The sequence below is a fragment of the Ciconia boyciana genome, chromosome 5, assembly GCF_034638445.1.
Source record: "Ciconia boyciana chromosome 5, ASM3463844v1, whole genome shotgun sequence".
Lineage (NCBI taxonomy): Eukaryota > Metazoa > Chordata > Aves > Ciconiiformes > Ciconiidae > Ciconia > Ciconia boyciana.
In genome coordinates, this window is record NC_132938.1 from 17,431,704 (window position 1) to 17,454,571 (window position 22,868).

At 36.3% G+C, this 22,868-nt stretch overlaps 1 protein-coding gene across 11 annotated transcripts in view; it reads right to left on the reverse strand.

The window, feature by feature from the left end:
- Window positions 1-1,571: 1,571 nt before the first annotated feature.
- The window catches only part of PROM1 (prominin 1), a 67,212-nt gene continuing 45,915 nt past the window's right edge, over window positions 1,572-22,868 (reverse strand). For 5 of the 11 annotated variants that reach the window (XM_072862908.1, XM_072862902.1, XM_072862905.1 and 2 more), the window contains 17 exons: window positions 21,088-21,247; window positions 18,880-19,032; window positions 17,925-18,048; window positions 17,401-17,504; window positions 16,902-16,986; window positions 15,397-15,543; window positions 15,050-15,121; window positions 12,238-12,330; window positions 11,058-11,111; window positions 8,968-9,048; window positions 8,817-8,885; window positions 8,182-8,274; window positions 6,532-6,647; window positions 5,820-5,843; window positions 5,374-5,442; window positions 3,219-3,259; window positions 1,572-2,987 (listed from right to left, as the gene is read on the reverse strand). In XM_072862908.1, coding sequence (XP_072719009.1) covers window positions 3,241-3,259; window positions 5,374-5,442; window positions 5,820-5,843; window positions 6,532-6,647; window positions 8,182-8,274; window positions 8,817-8,885; window positions 8,968-9,048; window positions 11,058-11,111; window positions 12,238-12,330; window positions 15,050-15,121; window positions 15,397-15,543; window positions 16,902-16,986; window positions 17,401-17,504; window positions 17,925-18,048; window positions 18,880-19,032; window positions 21,088-21,247 — 1,463 coding nt within the window. In that variant the 3' untranslated portion in view covers window positions 1,572-2,987; window positions 3,219-3,240. Of the gene's footprint in view, window positions 2,988-3,218; window positions 3,260-4,952; window positions 5,000-5,373; window positions 5,443-5,819; window positions 5,844-6,531; window positions 6,648-8,181; window positions 8,275-8,816; window positions 8,886-8,967; window positions 9,049-11,057; window positions 11,112-12,237; window positions 12,331-15,049; window positions 15,122-15,396; window positions 15,544-16,901; window positions 16,987-17,400; window positions 17,505-17,924; window positions 18,049-18,879; window positions 19,033-21,087; window positions 21,248-22,868 lie in introns of those variants that run through there. The other 6 variants (XM_072862904.1, XM_072862901.1, XM_072862907.1 and 3 more) reach the window with 4 other exon arrangements.

A 22,868-nucleotide genomic window follows, 5' to 3' on the forward strand; every position in this document is an offset into this window, starting at 1 on the left:
AACTGTAAAAATGCCATAAAACAAAGGCAAGAGAACAGAAATATTTTAGTGCAGAATCCTGTACTAGCAGTTTCTGCTGCAGTAACTAAAAGCAGAGCTAAGGAAAATCATGCTAACTCCCTTGGCATTCAGGAGGTCATGAGGAAAAATCCCTCCCATGCTGCTGCAAGCCACAGTACTTTTCTGTGCAAAAGGCATTCATTTAACACAGACAGTGAAGCAGAACAAAAAAATAAGATTGCAAAAAATGCTTCTCTAATACTTGACAATAGAGTCCCTAGCTGCTGTGGCAACCCAGCTAGTCTGAGAGCTGCCTGCTTGAAGATGGAGCCCCCTGGAACAGCCATTCTGGGTAGCCTGAACCTTGTTCTTCCAGTTAATGTGTCATGAAGTTCCCCATGACTAAATACCATTTGATGGAGAGAAGAACACTGTTTTCCTTTCATCCCCTCTCTAAGGCTATTTTAGTAACATTTTTAGTAGAGGTCTCATTTCTAGCTTCTTGCCATTTGTTCCTCCTGACTGTCTCTTTCAAAGCACAGTGGTGTGGCTCTCCGGGCAAGTCTTAGGAGAAACAGCAATGGTACAAGCCTACTTAAGATTTACAATTCACTCTTCTGTTGTTTTGGGGGGAATCTTCTCACCCGTCATCCAGCCAGAAGAATCTTGTTGCCCACCGCACACTTCATTTCAATGACTTCAAATCTCTACTGCAAGCACTCAAAGACCTCCTAATACTTGACAAGCAAATGTATTATTTACACTTGGTTATGCACAACAGCACTGACAGTTCCTAGATTAGAAATTAAAGGTATTCATCTCTCTTGTTCTAATAATTGTTAAAGAGTTCAAAACTACTTAAAAGTTACTTTATACCAGTTTCAGATCTCTTGTTCTGAAAGTTTTTAATAAAGTGTAATCATGAAAACAAATCAGACTACAAGGATAAGGACAAATACCAAAGCTTGGACTCAAGAACTCGTATATTTATGTATTACAGTTAATGTTACTGCCTAGTGTTTGTCTCACTCCCATCTGACATTTGTGTCCTCTGTCTGCCTGTGCTTCAGATGAAACAGTTCATGGTCTGTTCTATCAGTGGAAACCAATTGTCCTTTTACAAGTTAAGCTAGGATGCCATCAGTGAACTATGGGAGCTGAAGAACTGCCAAACGTTTAATTCTGCTGTCAGTGCTACAGAAACAACAACAGAGGCAAGCGGTAACACCTCGAGCACTTGCAGGGTATGTGGATATCCTCCACAACTCATTAGCTCAAATCCTACCATCTTTGCATAAATCACATCCTTTGTGGAAGACAGAAGCTCCCTCACCCAGAGTCAATGTTCTTTCAGTCCTTCCTGCTCCAATTCTTGGTCTCTTATCTTGCTTAAGCTAAAGTCATCAGTAAAGTCAAATATAGCAGACATTTTTAATTAGGGTAAAAAAAATAATTTTTGTAAGATCTTAACTCGGTGCAACTCTTCTGAGACAGGTCTACGCAACAAAGCAATTGAGAATCAAACACCAGGTAGTTAAGCAAGTTCTTTTTTATTTAAATGAACTGGGAACATTTTCTCAAATTAAAAATAGAAACTTTTAAAAATCTGCAGTTCTGAACATTACATATACACATATGCTACATACTGTCAATTACAAATGTTTCCATTTATGACCTAAAAATGAAAAATTTAAGGTTATTCCAGATTAAAGACTGGTATCACTTTTCAGCATTTCTTTAAAATTATATGATGATTTACAGGATTATCCCTGGTTCAAGCGAATGAACCTTGTTGGAAACACAGTTAACAATACTGATATATGAAGAGACACTATTTTAGATCAATATACCCAATTACTTCACCTGCCAAAATGTTTTACACTAATAACATAGACATTTTTGGCCTTGTTGATGAATTCTGCTGTTAACTAATCCAGCAATGCAACTGTACGCCTAAATTCAAGGCAGTAACTCTAGTAGTACAGACGTTAACTCCAGTTGCTAAACACATTTGAATTTCAATATTGGAAATCATATTTTGAAATTACTTAGCAAAAATAGTATCACTGCCCCATGAAAGAGCCACAGCTTAGCAGAGATACTATTAAGGACATTACAGAAGTGAGTGTGAATGAGGAAAAGGGGGACAGAGAAGGTAAAGCATTCTAAAAATCACCAACATATGACATCTCTCATGCTCTTTTTGAGTACTACTGAACTCTAGAAAGCTTAGCTTTTTTGCTATATTACGCATCACACACACTCCCAACCCTCCCACCCAAAGAGTTTCAAAACAAACTTCTCCAAAAAGTCCCTTTTAGGTCTATACTGCAAAACTGACTAAATATTAAATAATTAAAAAAAGAGGGAGAAAACAAAACTGCAACTGAACTTTTCAGAGACACAAGGAGATACTGTGGATCGCACTACACTTCAAATTTAGTCCAAAGTGGTCATTCAAGAGCACCAAATAGCAACACTGATCATGCTGGTAAATTCATTTGTGAAGAGTATTACACAATATTAAAATCTTAACTAAACACTTATAAGTTTTAAGAAAAATGTATATACAAAAGTCTCTGTATACAAAATGTGTATTTATGTAAACGTGTATGTACTTTATTTAACACAAATCAACAATTTAAGATAAGAATTTGACCAATTGTCAGAGGATTGCTAGGCAAAGGGTGTTAATCTAGTTAATTTATATACTGTGATATAAGGTAGAAAGCCCAGTGTAAAAAAGTAAAAAACAAAAAACATTTTAATTCAAGCCTTGAACAGTGGTATTGGAGAGGCAGTGCCCTGATCGCAAAATATTCTGAACAGTAGTTTATGGCATAACATTCAATAGTACTTTTGGGATTTACAGTACAGGTGACATAAAACAAGTTGCTCAGGATTTGGAAGATGAATGCAAATGCCAATACACTTGGAAGAATAATGATATATTCTCGTAGAAGAATCTTGAGCCTGATTTATATAGCCTGGAAATAATCACAAAAACAATTGAGGAAAATTTGATGAAGGCAGAATGATAATGTAATTTAAGCAGAATGAAGACACAGATTTTCATATGAACATCAATATGGTTCAATAATTTTTTAGTTTTTATTTTTAAACCTTACACCACTCATGTTACAAAAAGCAGAGCAGCCTTCTTAAAAACAGTAAAGTAGGAATAGACCTAGAATTGACTTAAAAAGCTTATTACTTACCCCTTCATGTTTCCAGTATGTGTTACCACTGTTCCACAGAGCTGTACAAGAAAAAACACAAAACAAACCCATAATTTTCTTTTACCCACAAATGGAACAGAAATACAGTGTCTAACTAAGGTGAGACAAGCTCAGTTGGCACAAACTCTTCTCAAACTTCTACCCATTTAATCAAGAATTTTTCAAACAAAAGGAAATAGATTAATGGTTTCCTCCACCAACTTTTCTGGTTATCTTTGCTTCATGATAGAAAGAAATGCTTGGTTTACCTATTCAACACCATTCTCCTTTGAGAACTTAATTGAGCCTCCAGTTCTGCTCTCACAAAAATGGTGGCTGCATTTGAGGTTATTTGTATCTTCGACATGTATATAAAAACACCTGTGTGAGATACCTATACAAATATAAATATGCCTCATACAGATCTCATACTTGTATTTACATATCTTATATTTATAAAGAAAGATATTTGCATCTCTTTCCAGCAAAATAATCCAGCTGATTTCAAAGGACAAAAAAAGCCCCTATGGGATTCTTTACATCTGCAAAAGTACAGGTGTACAGAGATCTATTCAAAGTCCTATCTCTCAAAGTATCTCCCAAAATAATTTGTAGGAAATGAGAAAAAGCAAGGATAGCATAAAAGCAAAGAGTTTGCTGAAATGAAAATGAAAAACAAGACTCTATTGCTATGGGAATCCCAGACTGAGAAATTCAAAGCATGTATCTCATATAATTAGCAGTTTTTCAAATTATCTCAGTTAGCACATCAGAAGACAGCATTGCTTCAAACTGAATCCTTACATTTTATTATGGAAGTCCATGCTGAGTAACTTAAAATTTAGGAAAAGGAAGTCAGGACTGAACTAGTGGGTCTTTGTTTAAAAGATTATTTTATGTTAGTAATTTTTAGCTTATTCAGGAACACTGTATTAAACTATTCATCAATCACTGAAATACCACAGAAAACATGCTATGAACCTCAAGAGTATTAACGTTCGTATTAAAGAATCAAAGATCAGAAAGGGACTTCTAAGGCCTGAACAATTATTTTCCTCTTATGTAAAATATTGAAAGACCTTAAAACTGAGAGTCCTTAGATATGCCAGTGGAGAGTACTTTTGAATTCAACACCTTGTAGGTTAATTTAGGGAGTGCCCTTAAGCTGCAGAACAGACCACGACAATCGTCATCATAAATATCACTAAAAACACAGTTATATATAAATACTTCCTTCAGAAAGAAATGTGGAATCAAGATTTGGTCAGTAAATAATTATTGTAAAACACAGTTCTAATAAATAATAATATACAACTGATGCAGCCATAAAATCTGGCAAGAATTCCAAACTTTGAGCTCTCTTGGTATTTACCCATTGCTGAAAGAATGGTGATATCTTACTTCTCTGCCAATACTCAACCTATACTTTCAGTCATGAAATTGCAAGTTAAGGCACAGTGAGCTACAGATTTCAATCATAAATTAGATCCTTCCTTAAGCAACTTGAATATTTTGGAAACCCAAATATTGACATTGTGGGACATCCTATGTTATCCCTATGGAAACTGAAAGTCTCACAACTAGCTACCGTTTTACAGCACTAAAGTTGTAGAGACAGAAAAGAACCCAGATCTCCTCCTTTTTAAACATAACTTGAATTTCTTGTTTTGTGATGTTACACTAGTTCTAGCCATGCAGAAACACCAATTTTCTCTGTTCATGTTTTCTGCATACCCTGGATCACCTGCCTTTTGCACAGCAAAAGCTCTTCTCCTCACCATCTAAAAAATAAAACAACTCAGCATTAAGAATGCATCCCATCCTATCCCTTTTAACTGCTATCAGAGTATTTTAATACATTTATTAATTTAGGACCACCCACTGCGCTAGATAAATACCTAATTACCTGGATTTTAAGATCAAATTTAGGCAATTGGTTTGTTAAGTTGCTGGAAATTACTACAATATCTGCTGTTAAGTAAAGAACATTTGAGAAATAGAAATCATACAGCATTTGCTATAGTGAGTAATCATGCAAAAAAATAAATAGAGAATTAAGTGATTCACTTCAAAACATGCAGAAAATTGGAGAAGTGATTAATATAGTAGATTAAGTAAGGACACATGAAGGCATGCAGTTTCAGACTTGGTTTACCTTGTAAAAACAGGATTGTGTATACCATATAAATGCTCTTTATGATAACCATTATTACCATTTTCTGTACTGTAATAAAATAAATACACCAAGAAAGACCATGTTAACTATAAGATGTACTATGTACAGTATGGTTTCTAAGACATGTATATGGATGATGGTATTATATGCAAAGATAAACTGTGTCTGTACAATAGAATATAACTTTTCCTTTGTAACATTCAGGAGTTATGGCATAATTATAATTTTACATTTTTAATATTTTCACATTCTCCAAAAATTAATTAATTATTTTGCTATTCTTGTTGAGTTGGATACTCTAATATAAACTATAAAGTCTAGTGAAACAGAACGTTACCTCTTTTGAAGTAACAAGTTACATTAAAAATATAAACCCTCCCACCTGAATAAAATAATTTTAACAAATATCAGCAAAAATGTCTTACGTTTTCATGGGTATAGTTTCGACACTAAAAAACACAGAAAAGGAGGAGTAATTAACTAGACACCAGTAAGTGAGTAGTTTTAGCTGTACATGCCTGTTTCTGCTCTCCTGACTTGTGAATGTGTAATGAAAAACAACCAGTGTGAAATTTGAGAAATGCAGTGCACAGGCTAACTGAACAATGAGCAAAACAAAGAGTAGAAAAGAAAACAGTAAAAACAAAACTGATGGGAAAATATGTAAGAACAGTTATCATAAAGTAAAATGCCAAGTCCCTGAGACAGAGGAACTGCAATTGAAAAAGGAAAGACTGGTTAGGAATAACTAAGACAGTAAGAAAGCAAATAATTAATTCAAGGAGATTACAAAGCAGGCATAATTCACCTTAACAGGTTACTTAGCAAAGCTAATCACTTGCACATTTGGAAGCTATTTATATAAATGCTGTACACGAAGCTCTGAAGACATCATTCTGAAATAAGTTTCTCAGAGCTGGCAGTATCTGCACAGAATCATGGCAAGTCAAGGCAACCAAAGCCCACCTGCATGAAGCACTTTGCGGGCACCAACCCAAACCTGTAGTATTTCACAAGAACATGCAGTTCTAATCTGACAGTACACAAGGTTTAAGGATTATAGAGCCTTCATGTGAGACACTAGAAAAAAAAATTCAATCCATTTGCCATTTAGCTTACTTAGGAGTATATACTTACTCATCATATACATCCTCTGTATCCATTCTACGATAGTATTTGGAGAGTTTTACAGCAAAAATTATAGCAGGAATTAAAAATATTGACGAGCCTCCCAAACCAAACCAGAAGGTATTCTGAAACAAAGCAAAATCCAGAAGAAAAAAAAAATCAGAGAAAATCTATCAGAAAAGTACTGAATCCTTCCTTGATACTCTAAGCATTGTTACTGGAAGAACACAGTAGAAATTAGTGGCACTGGTCTTGTGGACTATCTGAGGCTCCTTATACTAGTGTGGAAGAGGGCACATTAAGCATTCTCCACTGTCAATGTGAACTAAAGTAAGAACACCACCATCTTACAAATGTAACCAAACAGGAGTATGTCCGAAGTTGCTCAAAGCTACACAGCCATAGTGCCCTAAGAAGTTATTTCAATGTAGTCAGCCTTGGGCTAGAAAGTAATTTTGTGTCTCAGCATTACTTTACTAGCCACATTATTTCTTTTTCCATTCTTGATATTGTAAAGTATTTGTCTTTCTTGCGGTTCTTGTCAAAATCTGAGTTTCCGGCACTTTGTCAAGGTACTTTTTAACTTGCTAACTGCAGCCTGTTTGTGTAACTAATGCCATTATCATACAGTTGAACTGAGTTATCACCAGATGTTAAAATGATGATTTTTCAAATTTGATTTGTATTGGCTAGAGGCAATTTGACTTATAAGTGACTCAGCTAAGTTCTATCATCAGGAAAATCATGGTCCATCTCCCACCAGATGGTTAGTGGCTACACAAAGGAGAACAGAAGCTCTGTAACATATGAGATAATCAATGAGTACAACATGATTCTGGAAGGTTAGGAGGTTTTCGTGGTTAAGCATTATCAAGGCTAAGCATTATCAAGGTTCGAGTGCTTTGGCTTTGACTGATCACATGCATTTACTGTTGGTATGATTAGGATCTGGCTAAAAGTGTAATAAAGTTAAATAATAGCTAGGAGATGTTTTAGGTGGTTTCCAGACACATGGTTTCTTATTTTAATACATGCTGTCCTCTTTCCAAGCTCTTTTGGCAAGATGAAAAAGCCAATATTGCCCTTATATACTGCTACCAGTCATGCTCGAAGTCTCCACTGTACAGGAATGAAACAAGATCTGTCTGCTACAAGTCAAGTGGTAAAACCTCATTCAGGTTTTCTAGATTCCAGGAAAGATAATTGAGAAAATTTTTCCTTGGTATTTCTCACTCACTTCCTGCCCCATCCTCTTAAGTTAGAAATGGTTACAGCTGAAACTTCAGATCTTTATGCTTTTCCATTTCAAGGTGGGTCAGAATCAAGCTGAAACCCACCCTTTTCTAGAATTTTTATTCCAAACCAGTAGTACTGTATTTACTTTGCAATTCAAGTTGGAAGAAATTTAGTACGAACAGTTAATTTTACAGAATTCTTGCTAATAGAAGCCTAAGTTTAATGGGAACCTTAAACAAGTCCAGCACTGGTTTGACTTAGGACTTGATCCAGATCAGAACATTTTTTCCTTGCATAACTTTAGATGTGATACTTTATTATCATACTTCAGAATAGTCTAGCCAGAATAATTAAATGCAGATTTATGTTCAAAGAATTTCCCACTTGATGCCCCAATTTTGAGTAACAGAAAATATTTCTTACCACAGAATCAGTTATATAGCTACATAAAAAAATATCTACTGCTGTATCTATCACATTGGCAATAGGCTTGCATGCTGCTACCTCCATAGCAATCTGAAAGACAGACAAAAAAAAATACAGCTTGAAGTGTCTAACAGAATAAAATAAGAATCTCAAAACTTGCTTACAGATACTGTTTACTGAATTGTTATCTCTCACCCTATCCAAATTCTAAATAAATTCCAGTGGGATATGCTATCAACTGAACATACACATCTTTAAAACATCAGTTTACTTTCTCAAAGGCTGCAGCTGAAGGAAGAAAAAGATGCTAATAACATCAATTTGAACTAAGCAGGGTCAGGCTCAGTGCAGTATTAGCACAAATGGCAGATTTCAGGCTAGCCCTGGAAAAAAGATACTATGTTAAATTTGCATTTTATTCCAATCAACACAATGCATTGTTTGTATTCTACTTTGAACACAACAAAACTATTTATAGGTGACAACATTTCCCCTTCATAATAAGTACAAATATCTTACAAACTGAAACTATAAAACATCCTATCAAAGTAACATTTTAATTATTATTGTTATGTATCTTCTTAATTTTTTTTTTAAACGGAGCTTCTCTCAATGAAGTAAATGCACCTTACCGACTCCTTGACCCACTCAATATATTGCTCAAAGTAGCCAACTATGGTATCCATGTACTTTTTTGTCTCCTAGGAACAGACAAAAGTAAGTGAACAAAAGTAAGGAAACATGACATCATAAATTAATGTCCTTTAATCAAATAAAGCTTACCTGGACAATAACTAGAGAAGCGTTGTTATTTATGAGAAGCTGGGCAGCATTAACAGCACTAATTACATTTTTCACCTTAACCTGGAAAGGAAGAGATGGCATTTAATATAAATAAATCCCTTTCAGGCTGTTACAATGGCTCTGCAGCCATTGTCAGGAACCTATTCTCTTGATAAACCGGTGTCACTGTCCTGTCAAAACCTGACAAAACATGCAATTCCAGACAGAACATGAGCCTGCCTAAGGATTCATGATCATCTGACAAAATTCTCTCACTACTAAAAAAGGAAGGTATCAGTGGTTACGAACAGTATCTTTTCCTGGAACCTATGTAACTGATTTATACACTAGATCAGCTTTCTATTCCATTCCTTAAGTGTAGAAATACTTTCATCAATGTATGTATATACATGACAGACACACACAGTGCACGGGAAGAAAACAGTGGGCCATATACTATCACAACACTTGATTACTAGAGTATGATTGTATACAGCTAGAATATGCTGCTGATCAATATCCAAAAGCACTGAGACACTTCTTCAATACATGTACAACCCTATAAAGTCTCTCAAAGAACACACACAAAGGATAATGTACATACAGCCTGAAACTGCAGAGATGTTCCTTAAATATACTTAAGGGTCAAACATCATCCTTTTCTTATCAACACCTTACGTCATGGCTTCTTACCTCCCCATCCAGGTTCAAATTGCAAATTCTAAAAGAAATCTAGCTGGTCTGCTGCTGTGGATGGGTGAAAACCTTAATGGGAAGAACTGAGGTAGGTATGGCCCATCAAGCTGTTGTGACTATGACTCTTAAGTGCTAGCTAGCGTGGCTGGATTCTTGCTACCAGAGCCAAGGCAGGCTGCTGGTGACAGAAAGCTTTGCTGCCAGAAGAGTAACCATCCTGTTGTTCATTCTCCTGAGTCAGGCAGAACGTGAAGGCAGCTGGTCTCAGTGTGGTGCAGGCACTAGCCGCTACTTAGAGGGGAAACGTGGGCTGCCCTGGGGAAGCCTCTACACAGATCCAGGTTCCCACAGCGAGGATGATGCTGCAGAAGCACGAAGGTAACAAGTACAATGCTAAAGAAACACGGCCCAGTGGGAGCTGGACATTGGACAAGAGGTGGTTAAGGATGTGAATCTGTCCTTGTTTCAGCTGGGATAGAGTTAATTTTCTTCCTAATAGTTGGTATAGTGCTGTGTTTTGGATTTAGGATGAGAATAATGTTGAAAACACACTAATGTTTTAGTTGTTGCTAAGCAGTGCTTACACTGCACTGGTCAAGGACTTTTCAGCTTCCCATGTTCTGCCAGGTACACAAGAAGCTGGGAGGAGGCACAGCCAGGACAGCTGACCCCAACTGCCCAAAGGGCTATTCCATACCATATGGCATCACGCTCAGTATAGAAACTGGGGGGAGTTGGCTGGGGGGTAGCAATTGCTGCTCGGCGATGGGCTGGGCATCGGTCAGTGGGTGGTGAGCAATTGCATTGCGCATCACTTGTTTTGTACATTCTTTTATCATTATTTTCTCTTCCTCTGCTGTCCTATTAAACTGCCTTTATCTCAACCCACGGGTTTTACTTTTTTCCTGATTCTCTCCCCCATCCCACCAGGGGCAGGGGAGGATGAGCGAGTGGCTGTGCGGTGCTTAGTTGCCAACTAGGGTTAAAGCATGACAGAATCACAAAGCTCTCTGTTCTCAGTTGTATTTTTGCATTTTGTTTCTTGGTTGTCCCCCCCTAAGTGCTGCATTCAAGGATTCTAGAAAAAACAACTACATTTTTAGCAACATGAATAACACAATATAAGGAACTGTACTGAAGTCTATTTTATCATGTGACAATTAAGTTTACAATTCATACTTCGAAAAATATCCCAAACATTCTTTTTTCTTGTAGAAAAAGCCATGCAGAAGAGATATCTAAATCCCTGTTACTACCTCAATGCATTACAATCTCTTCCAATAACAGAACAGCTAGAAATAGAAAAAGCTGTACTGAAAATATATCCCCTGCATATGTGGCAGATGGATTTAAAACACATAAAAATGTTCCTGTTGCCAGAAAGAAAAGCTTACCATAAGTTCAGATGATGTCCTCTTCAGTAACCTAATGCTCTGATTTAAAGTGCTCTATTAGAAAGACGGGGGGGGGGGGAGATTAAAGTCATTACTACAGGTAAGAGCCCACCTGTTTTAACATTATATGCATGTTTTGATCTTCTATAGATTATTTTGTTTCTAATACAACATTATATACAGTAACAACAGTTGTATTAAAACTAATATATTGTGGTTTTAATTGTCGCATCAGTATTTCACCGACAGCACTAAGTAGTTATGAATTGTGTACTCGAAGACTTCAGATTTAACTAAAGTTAGTAGCAATAAACTGAGTAAGATTTATTTGAAGGGAAGAGAGAACAGTTAAAATCAGAACCAAGCGTTCAGAGAATTCTATATTATGCAATTTCAGAAGGGAAAAAGCACTTACCCTAGCTTTAACATATTTCTTGACAGTCAGTTTTGTAAAAGGAAAAAGAGATGAGAATAATTAGGAGTTAATTAGGAAAGAATGGCATAGAATTAGAGTGGAACAGATTACCTAATGCTTTTCTACAAGAGGGCTTTGATAGGAGCAGAAATACTGTATCAGATGCCAGGATAAACGAAAAGTCTTCATGTTATGTAGAGGAAAAAGCAACACCTAGCATATATGAGATTCACAGCTTGATACTATACAAATCAGTGCCTGACAAAATCAGGCAGGAGAAGCCCTTTCACATCTTTTATAGCATCAAGAAAAAAGATTTTTCTTTGGCTCTAAATTCTACTGTCAGGAGTTTCCAATTCCAATACTGTTAGGTGATTGCTAACTCCAAGAAATAAAGTGTGAAAGTGATAACTGCTTTTATTACTGAAAACGAATAGTAAGCAAAAAAGCAAACGAGTGATTTAGGGTTAGAAGTTTGTAAAGTTCTCTCCTGCTTCCTCTTTTATTTGTATATAATCACAAATAGATACAGAAAAAAAACAGGGAAGAAAAAGGTCATGATTTTAGACAGTATTATAAAGTAGTAATATTGCAAGTAGGAAAACTATTAAGCATATACTTTAACCAGATTACTCCTCAGTGACATAATGCAAATGCGATCTGTGCTTATATAATAGCAAAAGTCCAGCTTTCTAAACTGTATTTAAGAGATGTAGAGATTCATCTTTTCTACAAACATGTTTCAATTTTGATTTAATATTTTACCATAGCTTGCTCCAGTGGAACGACTTGCTGGTTATGAATCATTCGAATGTTGTTTGCGTGTCCTTTTAAGGCATTTTCCAGTGCTCCTTTTGGCTGCAAAAAGTGCAATTATGCAGTATTGTTTAGTAGTCTCAAAGCTTTCCAACAAAGCAAAAACCAATGAAAGTTGCACATTATACTCATCCACTGCAGAACAGCTGATGCTAACAATGGGATATGGCAAACTGAATTCCCTCAACACAAGGAGGGGAAAAATCACCATATTAATAATTCAAACCTCAAGCAACCAAAACAGATATATCATACTGCTTTTCTGGCTATAACATTATCAGCACAGATTTAACTGAAAAGAGTTTTTGCATGGTGCACTAAGTAATTTTAAATACAGAAGAGCGAGCACATCCCCCTCTCACTTGCCACAAGCCAGACTTCATCACAAGAACCCTGCAGCACGGCCCCCCAGCTGGGACAAGCATTTCCCAGTCATGGGTACTTGCTTTTGTTTTGGGCACAGTGGACATCACCCTGAGGCACTCTCTGCTTTCTGAGTGGCACAGAAGTTTAAATATTTTCAGCCAGTAACTTGGAAAGGCGTCTGCGAAGGGTATTTTTCATTTTTGCAGCTTCCGCCTTTCAGCCAGAAGATATGAGTTTGTGCCCTGATTTTCAAGTCTGAATGCCTGTCTGGAGCTCACACTTGTTGCAAAATACTGTAAAGTTTGATTTTACTCTCAGAAATACATTTCTTTTCCATCTCCTTGTGGTGGCAAAATGACTTGGCTCCCTGCATACACACTGAATACACAGTGAATACACACTGCTAACTCTGTTTTGAAAGTGTAATAATGGCAGACCTCAATGCTCAGAGATGTGTTTGCTTCCTGGGAAGTGTTCACATAAGCAGTCAGCTATGGTCACTAAGCAGCTTCAGGATGCTTCCTCTGCTGTACTGACAAGCTGAATCCACTTACCTAATAACACCTGTGAGCGGTATTGCTCCCTCCTCCATACCCTGACCCCTTGGTTTGATGCAAGTTTTATTCCATTTGCTCCTTCCAGTGTAAAAACATACATTCAATTTTGTGTAAGGTGCCAGAAAATGCAAGCTATACACCCAAAGTTAATTAATTCCAAAAGTTCTTAGTTTAATTTTTAATTGATTGCTCTTGTAAACTTAAAGAACTATCACTAATAACAAAGTGGGATTATAAAATATCCTTGGAAACCAGTATCAATTTTGAAACAATCTAACTTTTATAATATGTCACATTGTTGTGGGTTTTGGGGGGTTTTTTGTTTGGTTGGTTAGTTTCAGTTTTTTAGACATTTCATAGATTACACTAAATAGCATCACAAAGAAGAAATAAAAATGTACACTGTGACAGTGAACACATTTACTATTGTATTTTTCTTTGTCTTTTATTAAGAAGAAATTATTCCACCTGATCTATTCTCAATTCTAATTCTTCCTCTAGATTCTATTACAAAAAAATAATGAAAAACCAATCTACCAGCACAATATATTTTCCTTCACGGACCTATGTAGAATATACCTTTAAAGAGACATCTCAGAGGCAATTCTATGTAATATATAACATGTTTGAGGAACCTCAGCTTTCACTTAGAAAATAGCCCCAAAACAACAGCAAAACATCCCCACCTGTATAACTTTCAAAATGGCACAGTAAAAATTGAAAATGGAAGTGAAGTGTGGCCACAGCTACTGGTATCCATCTAAGTCAGCAGACAACCCACATGAGTAAACAGGCAATGTGTGGCTCACTCATGGTGCTTGGGGAGGATGCTAACTACAATACAAAAAACCCAAAAGCAGCCTAACCTTGACATAAGTGTGCATGTGGCAGAAAAAAAACCCACAATAGAACAGGTGTGATCAAATTATGCAAAAAGCTGGAGTAAACACACCAGGAGCCTCCACTGGTGCCCTCCTCTCCCTGGAGGAGGGATGGATATCTGATAAATTCCAAAAGGCGTGGTTTCACTCTGCTGTCTGTGTCCCTTGGTGATCAAAGCAATTGTAGTATGTGTGCAGCATAACTCTTTCTCCCACGTCGCAATGCAGGAATCTGTCTTGGGACAGTGTCCAATCTAGTGTCCAAACTATGACTCTCATTTTGAAAAATAAAGTGACCTTGACATGCATACGAACATATCAACTGAATATTCACTATCTGTTAGCACAGCTGTGTCATTCTGCAGATTCATTTGCAGGCAATGTTGTAGCTATACCCTCTGATCACTGTCCATGTGTCTGCATTCAAAAAGCCCTTCAGAGCAGACAGGATCTCTTTTGTGCATTCTCCCTCCACAATGGAGCCCCAGTTCTCATTAGAGCCCTTATGAGCTGCCACAGTATTAATTTCATTGCTAATTGCAAAATCTTCTGCTCACTAACTGAAAGAAAATTAATTCAAATAATATTTTCCATCATGATCTAACCAGTTTTATTTCCAACTGGGACCCTAAAACGTAGACAGCATCACAAGAAATACTCGAACAGAGTATTCCCCTCGTTTCTTAAACAAACAGTGGAATTTAAGAAATCACACTTCCAAAGCAGAAACTGTACAACAGTTAGCATACAAAAATCAATAATTAGCAATATTTAAAATACAGCTCATATGCAACATTGTTGAAAGTTTTTCCTTACGTGACAATGCATCATGTATGTAAGTGTCTGAAGTACAAGAATTCTCCTATAGGAAGTCTAAATACTTTGCTATGTATTTATACTTGTATAGTGTATATACAATACATTTTATGTATTATTGTATTAGTGAATTAAACTTACCAGCTGGTCTGCTCTTGCTTCTAAGTCATTAGCAAATGACAAAAGATCGACCTTGGTAACACTTTTGTTGATCTGAAACAAGATATGAAACAAGTAGGGAAAGAAAAAGAGTATGTTATTATTGCATACACAGACTGTTTGCACTTAACCACACCACCTTGTTTAGCCTTTTTTCTTTAAATGTTTATTGACCTTAACTGCTGAAGTGCTTTTGCTCCAAGTTTTGTAATTCTTCAAAACATGCCCTTTCACATAAAAGCAGATTTTTCTTCATCTTGCCCATTGTTAAAGAAACATTTCATGTTATGCTTTGTCCCAGCCTTGGCTCTAGTTTACTACAGTCTCACCTCTGTCAAATATGCTGCAAAGTTTATCCCTTCTATTCCTGAAGAGCTGAAATTCAGAAGATTCTCCTTCCCAATTTCATCCAGCAGAATGATTTTGCTGAGGTTTATCTGAATATGTTCAATTTTAAGTGCTACATCTTCTGTATACTGAGAGGGAAACAAAATAAAGCACAAAAGTAGTTTGCACCTAGTGCAGATTCCTTTATGCCCCCCCCGCCCCGCCCAGCATCTTGCTTTTGCTGACTCATCACTTCCATTAAGAAGCACACATTGATTTTTGCTTACATCAGTTTAATCAATTAACTTTGATAGAATCCATCAGGTAATGTTCTTCCCTTCCCTGCAGTATCCACACAGTCTAGCCATGGCATGTTCTAACCCATCTATGCATCTTTCATACCAATGAATTATTGCCTTCCATTATGTTTTAAGCAGGCTTCTCTGAAGAGATGTTAGTCCCTCCTAAGAGGGGACTGAGATAAAACAGAATTCTCTTTCCCCTCCAGGAAATGTTATCCTTAAAAATGTTAAGTTGTACCCCTGGCCCTAATCAAGGAAACCTAGAGAATTCAGTATCTCAGCTGTGGCCAGGACAGACTGTCTGCTGTATTGGCCACAGGACTGGACAAGACTCCTCTAAATATGTTTGGTGATGACTCAAGATGACCTGCTTATTGTTACCTGAAGTCTTCCTGCACTGCACCCAAATCTAAAATGTTACCTGTCCTGCACAGGCCTCAGAGCAATACATCAGGAATCTGGAAACCTGACTTCCTTCCCAGCCTCCACCATTAGTCTGTTGCGGAAACTCAAAATAATTTTCCCTCTTAGTGAATCTTGCCTGTTCATTTTAATTGTATATTATTTGAGGCAGGGACTGTATCTATTAAGTGTGGGCACAGTGCCTGGCAGAACGGAACATGGGTCCCCTAGGGGCTGCTGTAATGGAGACACAGTACTACAGGCAACCCCAAAATTAGTACAGTCATGTAATGACAGTGCAGTCATGTATTATTACAGCTTAACTGAAAAGATTTTATTTTATCCCATCTCCTTCCCACCAAAATCAGAATCACTCTTAGGTGGTTATGCACAGCATATCATATCCTGGATCAACATAAATCTGACTGGAATCCGAAGACAACACACCAAGAAAGGCATTTATATGAAGAACAAGACTCTCATTAAACACCATAAGCAGCCTTTGGAAGACTTTAAACTTCTATGCAAGTTTCAAAATTAAAAACAACATTATTATCAGCACCCATAAAAAAACCACATCAGAAAACCTTCCATGGCCCACTGAGACTGGTAAAGAACACCCTATTTGTAAATAGATTTCTTTCTTTCAAATCAGCTTGGACAGTTCTTGCCTCCTTGAAGGATATATTGTATATAAAAACCAAAATCCCATGAAACCCAGACATGCTATATTGTGTTTAAGAGCAAACACCTCTCCAGCCTTCAAAAATAATAATGAACTCACTCATACTTCCTTTACTTACCATACTAATATTTAGAAATTCATTGATATTGAACAGGTGTTCTAGGTGAAGGGAAGTATAAATTCCTTTGTTTTCCTTGCAGTCACTATAAAAATAAAAATACATACATCAGCCTAAAAACAACCTTGAGGAGCAAGTGTTAAGAGAATGATTAACAATGTTTCCATATTCTAAGAAAATCAGCTGTTTAAAAAAAAGTTTTGGCTATATTTTTTGAAGCTCAGTCTATAAGAAAGCAAGTAATTAATTTCTGCTGGTCTCACAAGATGCAAAATATTTTTTAAAGAGCTCAACTAGTATCGCTATACAATATTACTCTAAGACTACCTCTAATAACTCATATATATGAGAAAATTGCTTTTGTTAGTGATTCACTAGAAAATCAGAATGTCTTCTGGAACACGTGCGATTTCTGCATGCGCTTGAAATATGACACATGGAAGACACCACAAAAACAATATGTATAAATGGAATTAAGTCGTGACCATAACTTTAATACCTGTACACTTTTTCAAAAGTCAAGTTAATATTTGGATTTTTAAACAGGATGCCAGAAAGGTAGTTTTTCCAGTGTTGATTTAGTAAGTAGGGAGTATCCAAAACCTAGAAGACAAAATTCAGTAATGTTACTATAATACCAAGTTTTCAATTCATTAAGTCATTCATATGCGATCTTTTGACACACACCCACATTTAAGCTTAATCACCCACGAATGGAAATACATGCAAAACAGCAAATTCAACTTCTCTGGTGCAGAAAGTGAATATTAAAGCTCCATGTCACCAAGAAATGCTGAATCATTGAAAAATTAATCTCCAAAGGAAGACAGGCATGCAGTATTTACACTGCAAAGCAAATTAAACCAAGAAAGGATGAATGTGTCTATTCGGTGTGTAAGGGGAAAGTAAAACCAGATCCAAACTCACTTGAAGTGTCCCATAAAAAATAATATGCCATATGTAACTGACAAGACCATCGGGACTCATGGGGATTCTATTCATTAATGACTTGAATAACTTCACCTTGAATAAAGTTTTATCTTCAAAGGGCTCACAGACCAGTTTTTCTACATTTCCACCTGTGACAAAAGTGAGCACCACTACAATCATCAGCACCCAGGAGAAAAGAAAACTGAATCCAACACCACTGAAAAAGAAATAAGTCGAGTAAGTTTTTGCTTTTTAAAAACAAAAGTATATATACTTCAGGCAACAGTGAAGCCAACAGTTAGCAGCTATAACAGATATAAAAACTGGTAGATGGTTGAAATAACTTCTATTTTCCAAATACGTTCTTACCCTCTTAAACATCTTATACATTTCAGCCCTGTAAAGTCTTCAGCTAAGGTGCATCTAAAATGCTCACATTTGCATTGGGCGTGCAAACTCTTTTAACAGTTAAGAGCCACAAAAGCATACAATTTTCTTTTTTAAATTCAGCTCTCTAGCCTTCTGCTCTAAAAAGAGTTTTAGACAGATTTCAGATGCAATCTCCTCTTGCACCCAACAGAAGTGACATTAAACCAGTATTGGGAACTTCCAAGAGCAACCCCAAACCTCCTAAAGTGCTCTGAGAAAGTAAAGTGTTTCTTGTCTCCTTGCATAGCTTTTTTTCTTTTGAGCAAGTGCTCAAGTGTACTAAAAAGCTACTAATTCCCTTTATATTTTCAATTATCTGTTCCCAGTTTTTCCAAATGGGCTTACATAGAAATTCATTAGCTACAGCACTTGCCTTAAAACAGTAGATTCAGAGGTTTTATCCTTCAGCTATGATCCTCACTGAAAGAGCAACCCAAAATCCCCAAGTCCCTCAGTGGAAGAGTACATGAGATTAATATTTATCTTTGTTCTATTTTTTTTCAGCACATATACACAGGTAACAAAACAAATTCTTTTTATACATACATCCTTCAAAATCCATAAAAACAACCTTCTACAGGTACCTTTATTTTATTTTTCACCAATAAGTGAAACTTACGCCATAAGAAAGTTTCCTCCAGTGTTGGAGATGCAGCCTCTGGTTGTTGGAGAAGCATGTTTATCATAACCACAGGTGCCACATAGCAGTCCAAGATAGTAAAAGACCAGAATCAGGACCACCATGCAGCACAGAATGAGACAACCCAGCCACCTAAGGAATAAAAGCCGAAGTGCTTGGTTATTAGCATGCAAAGAACACACTGGAGACCTGCAGAATACATCAGGCAATACTATATTCCCAACTGGCCCACTCTTGATTCTGTTTGAGCAACAAATGTTAGCAATGAAAAAATGCTTTTACTACACTAGCATATATTTTGGGCCAGAACATATTCACTGTTGGATTATAGACAGCTGCTACCAAAGGGCTGGGGAACAAACATCACAGGAACAAGGTGTTCCCAACTCCAGTTACTGCAGCTGGACTGTACAGAAGCGTCAAAGTACTCCAAGTGGAACAAACAATGACCCAGAGGAGGCAGATGTTCAAACAATAATTTATTCAAGAAGCAACAGAGAAATTTATGAATGTGGACTGGCTATTGGTCAGGAAGTACATAATTGCTCTTACTGTAAGGCTTACTACCTTTTGCACATGGTGTGTTAGGCTCGTAATTGTAATTAACTGTATTTAAGGCTATTAAAACCTAGGCTTTGTGTGTCTGTGCTGGAACGCTTTCAATGTATGGAGCAGTTAACGGAACTCGATCAGGAGAAAGATCTTGGATAGGAATTGAACTTTTATTTTTATTAAATCAGTTCAGTTCTATCTGTCCACATTTTGGAGCACATCCATTTGTCCACACATTTTATCTCAATCTAGCCTTTCACCCTCTCCTAATTCCCTCTGCTCTTCCTTTTCCCTTTCGTCGTTACTTCTCCCAGCTTATATTTCTTAAGTTCCCTTTTCTCCTCCCTGTACCTTTGTAGAGAGAAAGCAGCAACCAGAAAAATCAGAGAAAGGAATATAACGAAATGTGCACAGCCAATAAAGAGAAAGAAAAACATTAAGGCTGACAGGCATATTCATAAAAGAATACTTATTAAGAACTACAAATAATGCACCTGTAATTAAGAAAGGGATGGATAGAAAATAATTTGGACAACTACAGGCTTGTTGGTTTCATTTGTACTTCAATCACAAACCCCACTACGTTAGGTTTGACAAGAATGGGTATTTAACTGCCAAGTAGATTGAGATATATTTCTCTACTTTTTTGAATCTAAATACAAAATTAACAGAGGCATACTGTAGCAGAATGAAGCAATATATTTATTTGGTTAAATTCAATCTGAGCTTCAAAGAAAATATTGATAAATTTGTCAAATTAAGGCTCATCACAAAAACTGCCAGGTAAGGAATGGGCTAAAGGTAAGTTTATAAGTAAGGTTCTTAAAGTTCAGTCTTCTGCTCACTTTTATTTAACATTGCATTAAAGCCACTAGCACACTTATTCTGTAGCAGTGAATATGTCACAAAGATAGAAGCAATTATCAATATAGGATCAACTGAAGTGTCAGAATGTGGGGACAACTTGATGAGCTTGAGGACTGAAATGACTAAAACTGGACAAAGTTAAATGATATGAAATGAAAAGCATATGAAATGAAGCATATGAAAATTTATGCTTCAAAATATGAGATTATTACTAAATTACAGGAGTCACACAAGTCTCAAATAGGATGAGTATGTTTTTCTCTAGGTACAATCAATCCATGCATTCACAAGGACAAGTACTACACCAGTAGGAACAAGCAGTGGTGCGCAAAGATTTACAAGGTGTGAAGCAGAATCCCTGCTACTCCTCCTCTGTGGTAGAAAGGGTGCAATAAAAAGGGATTGGCTTCAAGGCCTCTCCAGTCCTGTGCTCTCACAACTTACCTGCAACTCAACAAAAACAAGCCTGGCATTGTGAAACAATCCTTTATGCATTACATCTTCAACATCTAGTTACGTCTATCCTTCCTGAAAAAGACCTGAAGGCCTACAGTGTAGAAACTACCTCTTGCTGTGTAGTGGAACAGCATCCAGTCGTTGCTGCAGCTTTGACTTTTGCCAAAATGCCAGTAACAAACAATTGCCTTATAGCATCTTTGTTTCACTGTGTTCATCATTAATAGTTTAATTGCCTTTACAGAACATTAAAATATTACAAAGTATTAACAACAGGTAGCACTTCACTCCTGCCTTATTTCCTGTACATACCTGTAGAAATCGTACTGCTCCACTACTGGAAAATAGTCTTGTACGTATGCTTCACTCTGTGTAAGATATATTGTCAAATCTGCTAAAATCTTCTGAACAGGGAGTGTTTTTGTGAAAGTAGTGATATTTGAACCAATGGATTCCAGCACATTTTTGATATCTAAAAGAATAAACATATTGCACTGTCACAGATTCACAGAAGAAATTTACATTCCACGTATGCATTATAAAATGCTATTAAGCCATTAGCCACATGTAACAAGCAAGCCATGAAGACAAGCATGAGGAAGAGACAAGCAGGCAACAAAAACATTGAGCTTCAAAGTAACACAATGGCATTTTAAAACGCACACTTTATTTTTAGCATTCAGTTTAATGATGAAAGATGTAGATGGCGAGCCAGAGTTCTCTCTTTCCTTTTGTTATAATGAATGTGTCACTTTTTATCTAGCCAGCTTAAATCTTGCTTTTCATGCAATATTGCAAATGGTAACACTGAGCAAGATAATTAGGCACTAAGTTTACGAAGGAGAAGATCAAAATCTATTTAAACTCCATCCCTTGGGAATACAACACTGTGAAAGAAATTAGACTGCCCATATTGAGAATCTATACTAGTTATTTTCAATCTTATTAAAAAAGATTACGTAAATAAATTCATTCCAATTAGTTAGCAACTCTTGAGATAATGATCAATTAAGCCATTTTTTTCCTCAAATCTTGAACAAACATGCTACCCTATACTTACAGTTTAGATACACACTATCTAGACACACAAAGATATGATTAATTCACTTATTATACATATTGTCTATTTGTAAATCGCAGTTTCTGTTTACTCTTCCCCTTCTTTCAACTTGGACCATACTTGAAACAGCAGGATGTATAACTATAGGTTGCTATTTGGTAGTAGGCAACACCTTTCTCTCTCTCAAACAACAACTGGACAAGTTTTTGGCTGTTTATTTTGATGTTTACTCTTCTAAATTCAACCAGGTACCAAAACACTCTTCTTTTAAAAGTTTACAAATAAATGCAATTTTTTTCTAGTCAAACTATTTTTTTAATTTGATTTGTAACTCAAACTCAGTTTTTATAAGAACAAAACCCCAACAATTTATAAATAGATAAATTAAGATGGCCTGTCTGTATTTATGCATATCAGCACATACCGAAAACGAGTAAATCTGGACTAGATTTACTCATGAAAAGCATAACATCAGTTTTAGAAAACTGGCTCATTTGAGGCAAGTTCACACAGTATACTATGCTTGTATACATACTGTGTTTCATTTTGCCTAGGAAAAAAAGAAAAAAAAAAAAAAAAGAAAAACTTACAAGGAACAGCTGTTTATATATGCAGAACAGGTCCACAATGCAAGAACAAAAATTAAAACAGATTAGTATACATACACTATACTACAGTTTATTCAAATGTCAAGTGTCTGGGTACTGTCAAAGAGTAACAGTTTAAAGCCCAAGTAACAAAACAATTAAGACAGACATTTAAATTATCCTTAAGGCACATTTTTACCTCCCCTTTGCCATCCACTACATTTTAATATAGCAGCATGCAGTTTTAGTTTTTTTAACATCACACTCCGAAATACGTCACAGACACATCGGTCAAGGAAAATAAGCTTTTCAACCAAATAAAGATAAAGTGTCAGTGTGCAGTTGGGATCCCAAGATTTCTCATTACTTGAGCAGTAAAAAGCGTAACAAATAAAACTCCTCCATAAAATACTATATGGTCTATTTTTAGATTTAATTTTGGGTCC